This window comes from Oncorhynchus mykiss, chromosome 16 (genome assembly GCF_057628025.1).
Source record: "Oncorhynchus mykiss isolate SJ-2025 chromosome 16, ASM5762802v1, whole genome shotgun sequence".
In the NCBI taxonomy this organism is placed as follows: domain Eukaryota; kingdom Metazoa; phylum Chordata; class Actinopteri; order Salmoniformes; family Salmonidae; genus Oncorhynchus; species Oncorhynchus mykiss.
This window is the reverse complement of record NC_143037.1, coordinates 457501-475141: the sequence shown is the minus strand read 5'-3', so window position 1 is coordinate 475141 and position 17641 is coordinate 457501. Positions and strand designations below refer to the sequence as shown.

Below are 17641 nucleotides of genomic sequence, written 5' to 3'. Positions count from 1 at the left end.
AGAGTAGAGACAGTAGAGGCAGTAGAGTAGAGAAGGCAGAGCAGAGACAGCAGAGTAGAGACAGCAGAGTAGAGACAGTAGAGTAGAGACAGTATAGTAGAGACAGCAGAGTAGAGACAGTAGAGTAGAGACAGTATATTAGAGACAGTATAGTAGAGACAGTATAGTAGAGACAGCAGAGTAGAGACAGTATAGTAGAGACAGTATAGTAGAGACAGTATAGTAGAGACAGCAGAGTAGAGACAGTATAGTAGAGACAGTATAGTAGAGACAGCAGAGTAGAGACAGTAGAGTAGAGACAGTATAGTAGAGACAGTATAGTAGAGACAGTAGAGTAGAGACAGTAGAGTAGAGACAGCAGAGTAGAGACAGTATAGTAGAGACAGTATAGTAGAGACAGCAGAGTAGAGACAGTAGAGTAGAGACAGTATAGTAGAGACAGTAGAGTAGAGACAGTAGAGTAGAGACAGCAGACTAGAGACTGCAGAGTAGAGACAGTAGAGACAGTAGAGTAGAGACAGTAGAGACAGTAGAGTAGAGACAGCAGAGTAGAGACAGTAGAGTAGAGACAGTAGAGTATAGACAGTAGAGTAGAGACAGCAGAGTAGAGACAGCAGAGTAAAGACAGTAGAGACAGCAGACTAGAGACAGCAGAGTAGAGACAGCAGACTAGAGACAGCGGAGTAGAGACAGTAGAGACAGTAGAGACAGCAGAGTAGAGACAGCAGTAGAGTAGAGACAGTAGAGTAGAGACAGCAGAGTAGAGACAGCAGAGTAGAGACAGTAGAGTAGATACAGCAGAGTGGAGACAGTAGAGACAGAGTAGAGACAGAAGAGTAGAGACAGAAGAGTAGAGACAGTAGAGTAGAGACAGTAGAGTAGATACAGTAGAGTAGAGAAAACAGTAGCTCAGTGATCTCTGAGGTCAAAGTCAGTGAGCCTGTCAAAAGTAGACCTCACCTTTGGACAACCTGTGTCCTCCATCTTCTCCTCCTCATCCTCTTCCTCCTCCTCTCTATAATGGTAGATATATCTCTTCTGGTCCTCCATTTCCGGCAGCTTGACTGGTTGTGCTGCCGTTTCATTGACCAGTGGTGTGGTCCTCCAGGGTTGGTCCTGAATAGGGAAAGCTGCCCAGGACCTCATGTCTCTGTTAGCCAGCATAGGGAGCTCTTCTCTGGAGTTAGGGTCTTGGCTAAAGCCCTGGTCCTGGTTCTGGTCCTGGTTGTACCCCAGTAGGGTTTGGAGGGAGGAGGGGAGTGTGAATTCAGCCACCAGAAGGTTAGGGGCAGAAGTTGTTATCAGCTTTCTGTAGGGGGTAGCCTGGGGCTGGGCCTGGGGGGGTGAGAGGGGGTCTGTGGTCAGTCCTGGGGTGTTGCTACTTCCCCCCTCCTTCTCCTCTTGGTGTGGCTGGTACATGATGTCAGAGGAGATACTCTGTCTGTAGCCATTGCTATGGTTCCAGATGTCCTCCAGCTCCTCCTCTACCTCCTCAAACTGCTGGTGGTCTGGATGGATGGTGAGGTCGGGGTCGAGCGGATCAGAGTCGAGTTCTGTCTCTGTCTGGTGGTGTCTGTTTCTGGGTGTTGTTTTTGTCTCTGGGTGGGCAGGAGCTGGGGTTTCTGTGGGATTTTCCCTGGGTGTGGACACAGCCTCCATGCGCCCCTCCTCCAGAGACACTAGCCTCCCCACCACAGTCCTCATGGGCTGGGGCTCTTGGAGAACATCAGGTGCATTGAGCTTCAAGCTCCCAGAGTTGGAGACACCAGAGATGCCAGAGTCCATAGAGTCTTGCATCATACTCCCTAACCCACTGACCTTCAGATTCACAACCATCTGAGAAGCCTGGCTGGTCTCCTGGAGGTCAACACTCTCTCTATGGGTCTTCAACCTATGATGGTACTGGTGTCCATTGAGGTCCTGAATGAGGCACTCGTGGTTCTGATAGGCTGAGGAGGGACAGGGGTCCTTGCTCTCATGGTTCTTATAGGCTGAGGATGGACAGGGGTCCTTGCGCTCATGGTTCTGATAGGCTGAGGAGGGACAGGGGTCCTTGCGCTCATGGTTCTGATAGGCTGAGGAGGGACAGGGGTCCTTGCGCTCATGGTTCTGATAGGCTGAGGAGGGACAGGGGTCCTTGCTCTCATGGTTCTGATAGGCTGAGGAGGGACAGGGGTCCTTGCTCTTTACAATAGGACTTCTACTAACCATGGTCGTTTCCATGTAATTGTAATGGTCTCGGTTCATTGGAGTGGGACTCTTTGGGCAATAAGCTGTGATTGGTGGTTGCTTGCTGAAGATGAGCTCCGACCACTCTTGCTCAGGCTCCTGGAGTACGGTCTGGATCTGTGATAGGGATAGGTCATTGCTTGATACGTTCTGATCCCAGTCCTCATCCAGGGCAGGAGGAGGAGGAGGAGGAAAATCTGTATCTAGATTAGACAGAGGCTCTAGCTGAACAGCCTGTGTCAGTGGCTTTGTCTGTTTTAGTATTTGTGTCGGTGTCTGTCTCAGTAGTGGCTGTGTCTGTGTCAGTAATGGTTGTGTCTGTGTCTGTATCTGTGTCAGTAGTGGTTGTGTCTGTGTCGGTAGTGGTTGTGTCTTTGTCAGTAGTGGCTGTGTCAGTGTCAGTGTCAGTAGTGGCTGTGTCTGTATCTGTGTCATTGTTTCATATCTGTAAGTAGTGACGGCCTCATTGTCTGGTCCTCTGTGCGTGTCTGAGGGAGGGGAGCGGGTATGTTTGAAAGAGCTGAGGGCTGCATGTGTCTCTGTGTGAGGGTTGGGATTGAGGTTTGGGTTGGGGGTTCCCCTGTGTTCTGGGAGTCCTATAGTGATGACATCCTGTATACTGGGGATCAACCTCATGTCTTTGGAGAGGTCGAAGGTCAAAACAGACCCCAGAGACAGGAACCTGCAGTGGCTCCTCACCTGGCCCCTGGGTGGAGCTATAGAGACTGCCTCTGTCACTGCATAGGGGCTGACAGTGGAGACCCCAGAACATTCATCTTCAATATCCCTGGCCAATGGGTTATCCATGTAGTCCACGAGTTCCACCCCCTGCCCTGGCCCCACCCCCTCGGCCTTTAATAGGCTCTTCTTCTTCCTCCGGCCCTCCTTCATTGGCCAGGTCTGGGTGTCGTACAGCGTGATTTGCTGGGGTGCAGCTTCAGCAGGACATGCCACCTCTGTCTGCTCCTCCCCCTCTACAACCATGATTTTCTGAATGGTGTGGCGGCCAGCGTCTCTCTTCCTTCTCCTCTTCTTGCTCCTTATCTTCAGACTAGAGAAGATGGAGGTGTTCTTGGGCAGGGAGGAGGAGAAAGAGACGCAAGATTGAGGAGCCCCGGAGGAGGAGGAGGGGGATGAAGAGGAGGAGGTCTTGGTGTGGAGGCGGGGCAGTAAAATACTCTCGTATGCAGGAGCTGATGTCATGTTGTTGTCCTTTAAATAGAGGAGGACAGAACACAGGTTTAGACAGGAGAGAAGGAGATATGATTAGAGACAGGGTTAGAGAGGGAAGGGAGAGGAGAGGAGGAGATAAGAAAAGAGACGGGGTTAGAGATGGAGAGGAGAAGAGAGGAGAGGAGTGGAGAGGAGAGAGGATATTAGACAGGAAAAGAGAGGGAGAGGAGAGGAGGGGCGGAGATAAGAGAGGAGACAGGGAGGAGAAGAGACAGGGATGGAGAGGGAGAGGAGAGGAGACAGGGTTAGAGAGGGCGAGGAGAGGAGACAGGGATAGAGAGGGAGAGGAGAGGAGACAGGGTTAGAGAGTGAGAGGAGAGGAGACAGGGATAGAGAGGGAGAGGAGAAGAGACAGGGATAGAGACGGAGAGGAGACAGGGATAGAGAGGGAGAGGAGAGGAGACAGGGATAGAGAAGGAGAGGAGAGGAGACAGGGATAGAGAGGGAGAGGGAGAGGAGACATGGATAGAGAGGGAGAGGAGAGGAGACAGGGATAGAGAGGGAGAGGAGAAGGGACAGGGATAGAGAGGGAGAGGAGAGGAGACAGGGTTAGAGAGTGAGAGGAGAGGAGACAGGGATAGAGAGGGAGAGGAGAAGAGACAGGGATAGAGAGGGAGAGGAGACAGTGATAGAGAGGGAGAGGAGACAGGGATAGAGAGGGAGAGGAGAGGAGACGGGGTTAGAGAGGGAGAGGAGACAGGGATAGAGAGGGAGAGGAGACAGGGATAGAGAGGGAGAGGAGACAGGGTTAGAGAGGGAGAGGAGAGGAGACAGGGATAGAGAAGGAAAGGAGAGGAGACATTGTTAGAGAGGGAGAGGAGACAGGGCTAGAGAGGGAGAGGAGAAGGGACATGGATAGAGAGGGAGAGGATAAGAGATAGGGTTAGAGAGGGAGAGGAGAAGAGACAGGAATAGAAAGGGAGAGGAGAAGAGAGGGATAGAGAGGGAGAGGAGAAGAAACAGGGTTAGAGAGGGAGAGGAGAAGAGACAGGGATAGAGAGGGAGAGGAGAAGAGACAGGGTTAGAGAGGGAGAGGAGAAGAAACAGGGTTAGAGAGGGAGAGGAGACAGGGATAGAGAGAGAGAGGAGATGAGACAGGGTTAGATAGGGAGAGGAGAAGAGACAGGGTTAGAGAGGGAGGGGATAGTAGACAGGGTTAGAGAGGAAGAGGAGAAGGGACAAGGTTAGAGAGGGAGGGGAGAGGAGACAGGGATAGAGAGGGAGAGGAGAGGAGACAGAGTTAGAGAGTGAGAGGAGAGGAGACAGGGTTAGAGAGGAAGAGGAGAAGAGACAGGGTTAGAGAGTTATGGGAGAGGAGACAGGGTTAGAGATGAAGAGGAGAAGAGACAGGGTTAGAGAGGGAGGGGAGAGGAGACAGGGTTAGAGAGGAAGAGGAGAAGAGACAGGGTTAGAGAGGAAGAGGAGATGAGACAGGGTTAGATAGGGAGAGGAGAAGAAACAGGGTTAGAGAGGAAGAGGAGACGAGACAGGGATAGAGAGGGAGAGGAGAGGAGACAGGGTTAGAAAGGGAGAGGAGAAGAGACAGGGTAAGAGAGGGAGAGGAGACAGGGATAGAGAGGGAGTGGAGACACGGAAAAAGAGGGAGAGGATAGGAGACAGGGATAGAGAAGGAGAGTAGACAGGGATAGAGAGGGAGAAGAGAGGAGAGGAGACAGGGATAGAGAAGGAGAGGAGACAGGGATAGAGAGGGAGAGGGGAGGATACAGGGATAGAGAGGGAGATTAGAGGAGCCAGAGATAGAGAAGGAGAGTCGACAGGGATAGAGAGGGAGAGGAGACAGGGATAGAGAGGGAGAGGAGAGGATACAGGGATAGAGAGGGAGAGGAGACAGGGATAGAGAGGGCGAGGAGAAGAGACAGGGATAGAGAGGGAGAGGAGAGGAGACAGGGTTAGAAAGGGAGAGGAGAAGAGACAGGGTAAGAGAGGGAGAGGAGAGGAGACAGAGATAGAGAGGGAGAGGAGACAGGGATAGAGAGGGAGAGGAGAGGAGACAGGGATAGAGAACGAGAGGAGAGGAGACAGGGTTAGAGAGGGAGAGGAGAGGAGACAGGGATAGAGAGGGAGAGGAGACAGGGATAGAGAGGGAGAGGAGACAGGGATAGAGAGGGAGAGGAGAAGAGACATGGATAGAGAGGGAGAGGAGAGGAGACAGGGTTAGAAAGGGAGAGGAGAAGAGACAGGGTAAGAGAGGGAGAGGAGAGGAGACAGAGATAGAGAGGGAGAGGAGACAGGGATAGAGAGGGAGAGGAGAGGAGACAGGGATAGAGAACGAGAGGAGAGGAGACAGGGTTAGAGAGGGAGAGGAGAGGAGAAGAAACAGGGTTAGTGAGGGAGAGGAGACAGGGCTAGAGAGGGAGAGGAGACAGGGATAGAGAACGAGAGGAGAGGAGACGGGGATAGAGAAGGAGAGGAGACAGGGATAGAGAGGGAGAGGAGACAGGGATAGAGAGGGAGAGGAAAGGAGACAGGGATAGAGAGGGAGAGGAGAAGAGACAGGGTTAGAGAGGGAGAGGAGAGGAGACAGGGTTAGAGAGGGAGAGGAGAGGAGACAGGGTTAGCGAGGGAGAGGAGACAGGGATAGAGAGGGAGAGGAGACAGGGATAGAGAGGGAGAGGAGAAGAGACATGGATAGAGAGGGAGAGGAGAGGAGACAGGGTAAGCGAGGGAGAGGAGACAGGGATAGAGAGGGAGAGGAGACAGGGATAGAGAGGGAGAGGAGAAGAGACATGGATAGAGAGGGAGAGGAGAGGAGACAGGGTTAGAGAGGGAGAGGAGAGGAGACAGGGTTAGAGAGGGAGAGGAGAAGAGACAGGGATAGAGAGGGAGAGGAGACAGGGATAGAGAGGGAGAGGAGACAGGGATAGAGAGGGAGAGGAGAAGAGACATGGATAGAGAGGGAGAGGAGAGGAGACAGGGTTAGAGAGGGAGAGGAGAGGAGACAGGGTTAGAGAGGGAGAGGAGAAGAAACAGGGATAGAGAGGGAGAGGAGAAGAGACAGGGTTAGAAAGGGGACAGTATTGGACAGTTATGTTTCATATTGTGAGATTGTTAGTGCAAATGGTTATCAGGGCAGATAGCCTCATGCAGCATTCCTCTGCTAACAGATAATGCGTCCCTAATGGCACCCTATTCCCTACCCTGGTTAAAGTAGTGCACTATATAGGGAATATACACTCAGTATACCAAACATTAGGAACACCTTCCTAATATTGTGATGATACACATTTTTTACTTGTTTTTTATTTCACCTTTATTTAGCCAGGTAGGCCAGATCACCTTTATTTAGCCAGGTAGGCCAGATCACCTTTATTTAGCCAGGTAGGCCAGATCACCTTTATTTAACCAGGTAGGCCAGATCACCTTTATTTAATAACTTAATGTGAGTCTAGAAGGAGAGTTTACAGTCTAGCCAGACACCTAGGTATTTGTAATTGTCCACATATTCTAAGTCAGAGCCGTCCAGAGTAGTGATGCTGGATGGGCGGGCAGGTGTGGACAGTCGGTTGAAGAGCATGCATTTAGTTTTACTAGCCTTTAAAAGCAGTTGGAGGCCACGGAAAGAGTGTTGTTTGGCATTGAAGCTCTATTGGAGGTTTGTTAACACAGTGTCCAAAGAAGGGCCAGATGTATACAGACTGGTGTCGTCTGCGTAGAGGTGGATCAGAGAATCACCAGCAGCAAGAGCGACATCATTGATGTATACAGAGAAAAGAGTCGGCCCGAGAATTGAATCCTGTGGCACCCCCATAGAGACTGCCAGAGGTCCGGACAACAGGCCCTCCGATTTGACATACTGAACTCGGAGAAGGTACGGTGTGATTCGAAATGGTCGGTGATCTGTGTGTTAACTTGGCTTTCGAAGACCTTAGAAAGGCAGGGTAGGATAGATATAGGTCTGTAGCAGTTTGGGTCTAGAGTGTCTCCCCCTTTGAAGAAGAAGAATCTTTGGGAATCTCAGACGACACGGAAGAGAGGTTGAACAGGCTAGTAATAGGGGTTGCAACAATGTTGGCAGATCATTTTAGAAAGTGAGGGTCCAGATTGTCTAGCCCGGCTGATTTGTAGGGGTCCAGGTTTTGCAGGTTTTTGTTCTTTCGGAACATCAGCTATCTGGATTTGGATGAAGGAGAAATGGGGGAGGTTTGGGCGAGTTGCTGTGGGGCTGTTGAGCAGGGTCAGGGTAGCCAGGTGGAAAGCATGGCCAGCCGTAGAAAAATGCTTATTGAAATTCTCAATTATAGTGAATTTATCGGTCGTGTCAGTGTTTCCTAGCCTCAGTGCAGTGGGCAGCTGGAAGGAGGTTTTCTTATTCTCCATGGATTTTTCTGTGTCCCAGAACTTTTTGTAGTTTGTGCTACAGGATGCAAATTTCTGTCTGAAAAAGCTAGCCTTAGCTTTCCTAACTGCCTGTGTATATTTGTTCCTAACTTCCCTGAAAAGTTGCATATCACGGGGGCTATTCGATGCTAACACAGGACGCCACAGGATGTTTTTGTGCTGGTCAATGTCAGTCAGGTCTGGAGAGAACCAAGGGCTATATCTGTTCCTCGTTCTACATTTTTTGAATGGGGCATGCTTATTTAAGATGGTGAGGAAGGCACTTTTAAAGAATAGCCAGGCATCATCTACTGACGGGATGAGGTCAATATCTTTCCAGGATACCCGGGCCAGGTCGATTAGAAAGGCCTGCTCGCAGAAGTGTTTCAGGGAGCGTTTGACAGTGATGAGGGGTGGTCGTTTGACCGCAGACCCATTACGGATGCAGACAATGAGACAGTAATCGCTGAGATCCTGGTTGAAACCAGCAGAGGTGTATTTGGAGGGTGAGTTAGTTAGGATGACATCTATGAGGGTTTACTGATTTGGGGTTTTACCTGGTAGGTTCATTGATAATTTGTGTGAGATTGAGGGCATCAAGCTTAGTTTGTAGGATGGCTGGGATGTTAATTATGTCCCAGTTTAGGTCACCTAGTAGCACGAGCTCTGAAGATAGACGTGGGACAATCAATTCACATATGGTGTCCAGGGCACAGCTGGGGGCAGAGGGTGGTCTATAGCAAGCAGCAACAGTGAGAGACTTGTTTCTCGAAAGATGGATTTTTAAAAGTAGAAGTTTGAATTGTTTGGGTACAGACCTGGATAGTAAGACAGAACTCTGCAGGCTATCTCTGCAGTAGATTTCAACTCCGCCCACTTTGGCAGTTCTATCTTGTCTGGACATTTTATTGTTAGGGATGGAAATTTCAGGATTTTTGGTGGACTTCCTAAGCCAGGATTCAGACACAGCTAGGACATCCGGGTTGGCAGAGTGTGCTAAAGCAGTGAGTAAAACAAACTTAGGGAGTAGGCTTCTGATGTTAACATGCATGAAACCAAGGCTTTTACATTTACAGAAGCCAACAAATGAGAGCGCCTGGGGAATGGGAGTGATGCTGGGCTCTGCAGGGCCTGGATTAACCTCTACATCACCAGAGGAACAGAGGAGGAGTAGGATGAGGGTACGGCTAAAGGCTATCAGGACTGGTCGTTTAGTGCTTTCAGAGCAGAGAGTAAAAGGAGCAGGTTTCTGGGTGTGAGAGACATCATGTACAGACAGGGGTATGGTAGAATGTAAGTACATTGGAGGTAAACCTAGGCATTGAGTAATGAAGAGAGAGATATAGTCTCTAGAGACGTTTAAACCAGGTGATGTCGTCACATATGTGGGAGGTGGAACAACATGGTTGGTTAAGGCATATTGAGCAGGGCTAGAGGCTCTACAGTGAAATAAGACAGTAATCACTATCCAGGACAGTAATGGACGAGGCATATTGATATTAGAGAGAGGCATGCGTAGCCAAGTGATCATAGGGGTCCAGTGAGTGGTTGGTCTGACTGGAGACATGGCGATTGAGACAGTTAGCAAGGCCAGGGCTAGCAAGCTAGCAGAAGGGCCTTAGAGGGACGTCTCTATGGAGGAAAGTCTGTTTTAGCCTCCGTGTGCATTGACGTCGAAAGACCAGTCGTGATGGATTAGTAGGGTTTCGAGTAGCAGAGAGCAAAATAGGTATAGTGGCCGATGGGTCAATACAGCTAACAGTCCAGCTCTAGACAGCTAGCAGCTAATGGCTGTGGATGGGCATTCAGGGGACATCGTGATGTAGAGAGAGGCCAGTTGAGTACCTCCTCGAGCAGATTACGTCATAGTCCAGTCGTGAAGGATCTGTGGGGTTCCGTGCAGTAGAAGGGGTCTGATTATTGTATCCCAGGAGTGGCTGATGGGCCTCTTTTAGCAAGCCGGGAGAAAGGGCCTAGCATGGGTTAGCTCCAGGCTAATTGGTGCTTGCTCCTGGACCGACGTTAGCCAGTACTCGGATATCAGCTAGCTTGCTGCGAAGATCCTGGAGAACATGTCCAGGGCTTGCGGTAGGAATCCGGGGATATGGAGAGAAATAGGTCCGGTATGCTCTGGTTTGAGTCACGTTGTACAAACTGGCGAGAGCTTTCCGACCTAAAGGTTAGCTGATGACCTCTAGCAGTGGTTAGCTGACTAGTAGCTAGTGAGCCGGCTAGCTTCTGTTGGGGGATTCTGAATTTCAGGTGAATAATACTTTAGAAAAAAACAGATCCGCACCTCATTGGGTGAGGCGGGTTGCAGGAGAGTGTTTTAATGTTGGGACACGACAAGACAAGGACAAAAGACGTCTGACTGCTACGCCATCTTGGATAAAGATATGGGAATTTGTTGAGCGTGAAAAAAAAAACAGCATACCAAACCCTGTTCAGAGACACTTACATTTTTAGTCTTGCCCATTCACCCTCTGAATCGCACACATCCACAATCCATGTCTCAATTGTCTCCAGGCCTATAAATCCTTCTTTAACCTGTCTCCTCCCCTTCATCTACATGGATCAAAGTGGATTTAAAGCGGAAATATGAACCTTTTGTTCCACCCGACCAAGTGATTGGTTATAAATATGTCAATTTCATTGGAAGCATGTCTAAGAAGCTGTAGATCAGTTCTACGGGAAGCTGTAGATCAGTTCTACGGGAAGCTGTAGATCAGTTCTACGGGAAGCTGTAGATCAGTTCTACGGGAAGCTGTAGATCAGTTCTACGGGAAGCTGTAGATCAGTTCTACGGGAAGCTGTAGATCAGTTCTACGGGAAGCTGTAGATCAGTTCTATGGGCACATTTCTATTCCCTCCCGTGTTTAAGTTTATTTTTTTTTTCTTCACACTTCAAGCTGAATATACAATACGTTTGGTTATTGTAACATGACTAGGGGGTATTCTAGTTTAATATTTCTATGTTGTGTTCTAGTTTTTTTTTCTATGTTATGTTTTTGTATGATTCCCAATTAGAGGCAGCTGGTAATCATTGTCTCTAATTGAGGATCATATTTAAGTAGCTATTTTTCCCACCTGTGTTTGTGGTATATTATATTTTGTGTTTGTGCATGTGCACCACTTAGTCACGACCTTTTGTGACTCCCAAACCCGCATGCGGGAGCGTAATCATCGCCTGAAACTAATTAGCATAATGCAACGGACATAAATATCCCTAGAAAATATTCCTATTCATAAAAATCACAAATGAAATATATTGAGACACAGCTTAGCCTTTTGTTAATCACCCTGTCATCTCAGATTTTCAAAATATGCTTTACAGCCAAAGCTAGACAAGCATTTGTGTAAGTTTATCATAGCCTAGCATAGCATTATGCCTTGCTAGCAGCAGGTAACTTGGTCACGGAAATCAGAAAAGCAATCAAATTAAATCGTCTACCTTTGATGAACTTCGGATGTTTTCACTCACGAGACTCCCAGGTAGACTGCCAAAGTTCATTTTTTCCCAAAATATTATTTTTGTAGGCGAAACAGCTCTGTTTGTTCTTCACGTTTGGCTGAGAAATCTCCCGGAAATTGCGGTCACCACAACTCCGAAAAATATTCCAAATTAGCTCCATAATATCGACAGAAACATGGCAAACGTTGTTTAGAATCAATCCTCAAGTTGTTTTTCTAATATCTATTTGATAATATATCCGTCGGGACAATTCCTTTTTCTCTAGGACCGATTGGAGTAATGGCTACCTCTGTATTTTACACGAGAATCTCTCTCGGAGCCACCATGTGACCACTTACGCAATGTGGCCGCCTGCGGCTATTCTTCAACAGAAATGCGTAAAACTACGTCACAATGCTGTAGACACCTTGGGGAATACGTAGAAAGCGTAAGCTGGTTGATAGCACATTCACAGCCAAATAGGGAGTCATTGGAACGCAGAGCTTTCAAAACCTGGGGCACTTCCGGATTGGATTTTTCTCACAGAACGTCAGTTCTGTTATACTTACAGACAATATCTTTACAGTTTTGGAAATGTTAGAGTGTTTTCTATCGAAAGCTGTCAATTATATGCATATTCTAGCATCTTTTCCTGACAAAATATCCAGTTTAAAACGGGAACGCTTTTTTTCCAAAAATGAAAATACTGCCCCTAGAGTTCCAAGAAGTTTTTAAGTTGTTAATTTATTTGATTTATTGTTTTTTCAAAAATGTCACTTTGAAATAAATATGTGGATCCGCTGCACCTTGGTCCTGTTCTTACGACAACCGTAACAGTTCTGGAAAATACATTTCACAGCGGTTTAGAGGGTATAATGATTTTCTACACTCTACATGCTTGTTTTGTCACATAAACTGAAGTTAGTCAAACTATTAGAATTGTAGCAACCAGGAAACAGTGGAGCACGTTCTGCGTAGTGCATCTTTAACAGGTGACATCAATAAGGGAGATGTCACCTGGTCAGTCTATGTCAGGGAAAGATCAGGTGTTCATAATGTTATGTATAGTCAGTGTACATGATATAGACTGGGTCATTTAGCAGCATGTGTTACAGATGAAAGATGACATCATCACAGTTAAGATGACAGAACCAATCAGGTGCCTTGCTGTGACACACTTTAGAGCATGCTTCCGATTATCTGCACACGCACACACTGTAGTAGAGACTCACTGTAGTAGACACTCACTGTAGTAGAGACTCACTGTAGTAGAGAATCACTGTAGTAGAGAATCACTGTAGTAGAGACTCACTGTAGTAGAGACATACTGTAGTAGAGACTCACTGTAGTAGAGACTCACTGTAGTAGAGACATATGGTAGTAGAGACTCACTGTATTTATCTGCACACGCACACACTGTAGTAGAGACATACTGTAGTCGAGACGTACTGTAGTAGAGACACACTGTAGTAGAGACTCACTGTAGTAGAGACTCACTGTAGTAGAGACTCACTGTAGTAGAGACATACTGTAGTAGAGACTCACTGTAGTAGAGACATACTGTAGTAGAGACTCACTGTAGTAGAGACATACTGTAGTAGAGACTCACTGTAGTAAAGAGATACTGTTGTCGACACTCACTGTAGTAGAGACATACTGTAGTAGAGACATATGGTAGTAGAGACTCACTGTATTTATCTGCACACGCACACACTGTAGTAGAGACATACTGTAGTCGAGACATACTGTAGTAGAGACTCACTGTAGTAGAGACTCACTGTAGTAGAGACTCACTGTAGTAGAGACTCACTGTAGTAGAGACATACTGTAGTAGAGACTCACTGTAGTAGAGACATACTGTAGTCGAGACTCACTGTAGTAGAGACATACTGTAGTAGAGACTCACTGTAGTAAAGAGATACTGTTGTCGACACTCACTGTAGTAGAGACATACTGTAGTAGAGACATATGGTAGTAGAGACTCACTGTATTTATCTGCACACGCACACACTGTAGTAGAGACATACTGTAGTCGAGACATACTGTAGTAGAGACTCACTGTAGTAGAGACTCACTGTAGTAGAGACATACTGTAGTAGAGACTCACTGTAGTAGAGACATACTGTAGTCGAGACTCACTGTAGTAGAGACATACTGTAGTAGAGACTCACTGTAGTAGAGACATACTGTAGTCGAGACTCACTGTAGTAGAGACATACTGTAGTAGAGACATATGGTAGTAGAGACTCACTGTATTTATCTGCACACGCACACACTGTAGTAGAGACTCACTGTAGTAGAGACACACTGTAGTAGAGACATATGGTAGTAGAGACTCACTGTAGTAGAGACACACTGTAGTAGAGACATACTGTAGTAGAGACACAGTGTAGTAGAGACTCACTGTAGTAGAGACACACTGTAGTAGAGACTCACTGTAGTAGAGACATACTGTAGTAGAGACACACTGTAGTAGAGACATACTGTAGTAGAGACATACTGTAGTAGAGACTCACTGTAGTAGAGACTCACTGTAGTAGAGACATACTGTAGTAGAGACACACTGTAGTAGAGACTCACTGTAGTAGAGACTCACTGTAGTAGAGACATACTGTAGTAGAGACACACTGTAGTAGAGACTCACTGTAGTAGAGACTCACTGTAGTAGAGACACACTGTAGTAGAGACACACTGTAGTAGAGCCTCACTGTAGTAGAGACACACTGTAGTAGAGACACACTGTAGTAGAGACACACTGTAGTAGAGACTCACTGTAGTAGAGACATACTGTAGTAAAGACTCACTGTAGTAGAAACTCACTGTAGTAGAGACTCACTGTAGTAGAGACATACTGTAGTAGAGATATACTGTAGTAGAGACTCACTGTAGTAGAGACATACTGTAGTAGAGACACACTGTAGTAGAGACTCACTGTAGTAGAGACTCACTGTAGTAGAGACATACTGTAGTAGAGACACACTGTAGTAGAGACATACTGTAGTAGAGACACACTCTAGTAGAGACACACTGTAGTAGAGACATACTGTAGTAGAGACTCACTGTATTAGAGACATACTGTAGTAGAGACACACTGTAGTAGAGACATACTGTAGTAGAGACTCACTGTAGTATAGACATACTGTAGTAGAGACACACTGTTGTAGAGACACACTGTAGTAGAGACACACTGTAGTAGAGACTCACTGTAGTAGAGACATACTGTAGTAGAGACATACTGTAGTAGAGACATACTGTAGTAGGGACTTGGCATGCTGCTTCAGCTCACACTAACCCATTTACCTGTTCTGCACTCTGGCGATAAATCTTTCTCTTTAAACTACCCAGAGTATTTTCCCACAGACCCTGGCAGCACCTCCAAAAGGTTTTAGGTGGCTGAGAGAGAGAGGGGTAGAGAGAGATATGGAGAGAAGGGTAGAGAGAGAGAGAGTGAGAGAGAGAGAGAGAGAGAGAGAGAGAGAGAAAGAAAGAGAGAGATATATAGTTAGAGGTGTAGAAAGAGAGAGATAGCGAGAGAAAAAGAGGGGTAGAGAGAGAGAGGGGTAAAGAGAGAGGGGTAGAGAGAGTGAGAGTAGAGGGGTAGGGGAAGAGAGAGGGAAAGAGAGAGAGAGAGAGAGAGAGAGGGGTAGAGAGTGAGAGGGGTAGAGAGAGACCGAGGTTGAGAGAAAGATAGAGATAGAGGAGTAGAGAGTGAGAGAGAAGTAGAGAGATAGAGGGGTAGAGAGAGAGCGAGGTTGAGAGAGAGAAAGGGAAAAGTAGAGGTAGAGAGTGAGAGAGGGATAGAGAAATAGGAATAGAGAGAGAGAGAGAAAGATAGACGGGGAGAAAAAGAGAGGGAGAGGGAGAGGCAGAGGTAGAGACAGTGAGAGCGAGAGGGAGAGAGAAAGAAAGAGATAGAGGGAGAGGTAGAAAAGAGAAAGTATGGTAATTAAGGCAAGAAAGGATAGCTGGAAACAGCTGAGAAGGGCGTGTGGAAGTGGACACCCAGTGCTATGATTCTATAGGAGAAACAAATACAGAGGGTTGAAATAGTGTTTCAGGACAATGGACAGTCCAGTCAGGTAGGTACAGAGGTGTCAGTCCAGTCAGGTAGGTACAGAGTGGTCAGTCCAGTCAGGTAGGTATAGAGTGGTCAGTTCAGTCAGGTAGGTACAGAGTGGTCAGGACAGTCAGGTAGGTACAGAGTGGACAGTCCAGTCAGGTAGGTACAGAGTGTTCAGGACAGTCAGGTAGGTACAGAGTGTTCAGGACAGTCAGGTAGGTATAGATGTGTCAGTCCAGTCAGGTAGGTACAGAGTGGTCAGTCCAGTCAGGTAGGTACAGAGTGGTCAGGACAGTCAGGTAGATATATATGAGAGGAGGTCTGTGGTTCTTACCCTGTGGACAGGCTCTGTGCTCTCCTCCTCACCCACCCTAGGATTAGCCTCCATCACCTCCACATGACTGTCTCCTTGGTTCCCCAAGCTGAGGATGAGATTGACAGTACCCCCCAGGTCCACACTGCCTCCAAGGCTGAGGGTAGGGCTGTTCTTGACGGTGCCCCCTAGGTAGACCATTCCCCCCTGGTTCCCCAGGCGAACCCCCTGGCCCACCAAGCTAACCCCCTGCCCCCCCATTCTAACCTTAGGGCTGCTGTTGACTGAGGTGCCCCCTAGGCTCATGGTGCCCCCCAGGCAGAGGGCTGGGCTGCTGGGCTCTTTTAAGACCAGGCAGGGGGATTGGTGGGTCTCTGGGGGAGAGGTGAGGCCCCTTAGAGGCCCTGTGTTGCTGTTCATCACCTGATAGCCATCCTCTTGGTCCTTCCAACTTTGCTGTTCTGTTGCGGGACAGTACAGAGTGTCTATTTTCCTCAGTCTGTCCTCAAAGACACTCAGTTCAGGGGTAAAGTGGGTCTCTGGCTGAGCAGGGGTACTGTGGGTCTCTGGCTGAGCAGGGGTACTGTGGGTGGAGCAGGCTGTATCATCTGTGTAGATATCTGCTCCTGTGGTCTCTGAGTATATGTTGTCTCTAGTGGACTCTACTGTGGTCTCTGAGTAGATGTTGTCTCTAGTGGACTCTACTGTGGTCTCTGAGTAGATGTTGTCTCTAGTGGACTCTACTGTGGTCTCTGAGTAGATGTTGTCTCTAGTGGACTCTACTGTGGTCTCTGAGTAGATGTTGTCTCTAGTGGACTCTACTGTGGTCTTTGAGTAGATATTATCTCCAGAAGTCTGCTCTGTTGGGGGCTCAGAGTCGATAAGATCTTCATTAGGTTCAGTCTCGTTATTCCTGCGTTGACTCCTCTGGTGTTTCTGGTTTCTCCAGTGGACCAGCATCCATCCCAGCATGGACCTCAACTCCTCCAGACGCTCATGGATCTAGAGGAATGATCAATCATTCAATCAATGAATCAGTCAACCAGTCAATCAGTCAACCAATCATTCAGTCAACCAGTCAACCAATCAGTCAGTCAACCAATTAGTCAGTCAACCAATAAATCAGTCAACCAGTCAACCAATCAGTCAGTCAACCAGTCAACCAGTCAACAAGTCAACTGACTAACGTTTAGACCAGGGCTGAAAAAGTTATTTTCTTTAAATTAGTGACCAATTAAGCCATAGCCAACCAGGTGAGAGGAGTTCTAAACGCACCAATTAAGACCTAGACAACCAGGTGAGAGGAGTTCTAAACTCATCAATTAAGACCTAGACAACCAGGTGAGAGGAGTTCTAAACTCATCAATTAAGACCTAGACAACCAGGTGAGAGGAGTTCTAAACTCATCAATTAAGACCTAGACAACCAGGTGCAAGGAGTTTCTAATTCATAAATTAAGACCTAGACAACCAGGTGAGAGGAGTTCCAAACTCATCAATTAAGACCTAGACAACCAGGTGAGAGGAGTTCCAAACTCATCAATTAAGACCTAGACAGCCAGGTGCGAGGAGCTTCTAATTCATCAATTAAGACCTAGACAACCAGGTGAGAGGAGTTCCAAACTCATCAATTAAAACCTAGACAGCCAGGTGCGAGGAGCTTCTAATTCATCAATTAAGCCACAGCCAACCAGGTGAGAGGAGTTCTAAACGCACCAATTAAGACCTAGACAACCAGGTGAGAGGAGTTCTAAACTCATCAATTAAGACCTAGACAACCAGGCGAGAGGAGTTCCAAACTCATCAATTAAGACCTAGACAACCAGGTGGGATGAGTTCCTAACTCACCACTACACAAATAGAGACCTAAGACAACAACATATCATGGCAGCAGCACATCACAACACAGCATGGTAGCAACACCACATGACAACCTTTTGGTAGCAACACAACATGCCAGCAGCACAACATGGTAGCAGCACAAAACATGGTACAAACATTATTGGGCACAGACAACA

General features: G+C 47.4%; 1 protein-coding gene across 10 annotated transcripts in view; it reads right to left on the bottom strand.

Moving 5' to 3' along the window:
- LOC110491220 (uncharacterized) overlaps positions 1 to 17641 on the bottom strand; it is a 94232-nt gene that overhangs the window by 22578 nt on the left and 54013 nt on the right. For 5 of the 10 annotated variants that reach the window (XM_036945897.2, XM_090201686.1, XM_090201687.1 and 2 more), the window contains 2 exons: positions 15646 to 16626; positions 961 to 3441 (listed from right to left, as the gene is read on the bottom strand). In XM_036945897.2, coding sequence (XP_036801792.2) covers positions 961 to 3441; positions 15646 to 16626 — 3462 coding nt within the window. Of the gene's footprint in view, positions 1 to 960; positions 3442 to 14551; positions 14645 to 15645; positions 16627 to 17641 lie in introns of all 10 variants that reach the window. The other 5 variants (XM_036945893.2, XM_036945894.2, XM_036945898.2 and 2 more) reach the window with 2 other exon arrangements.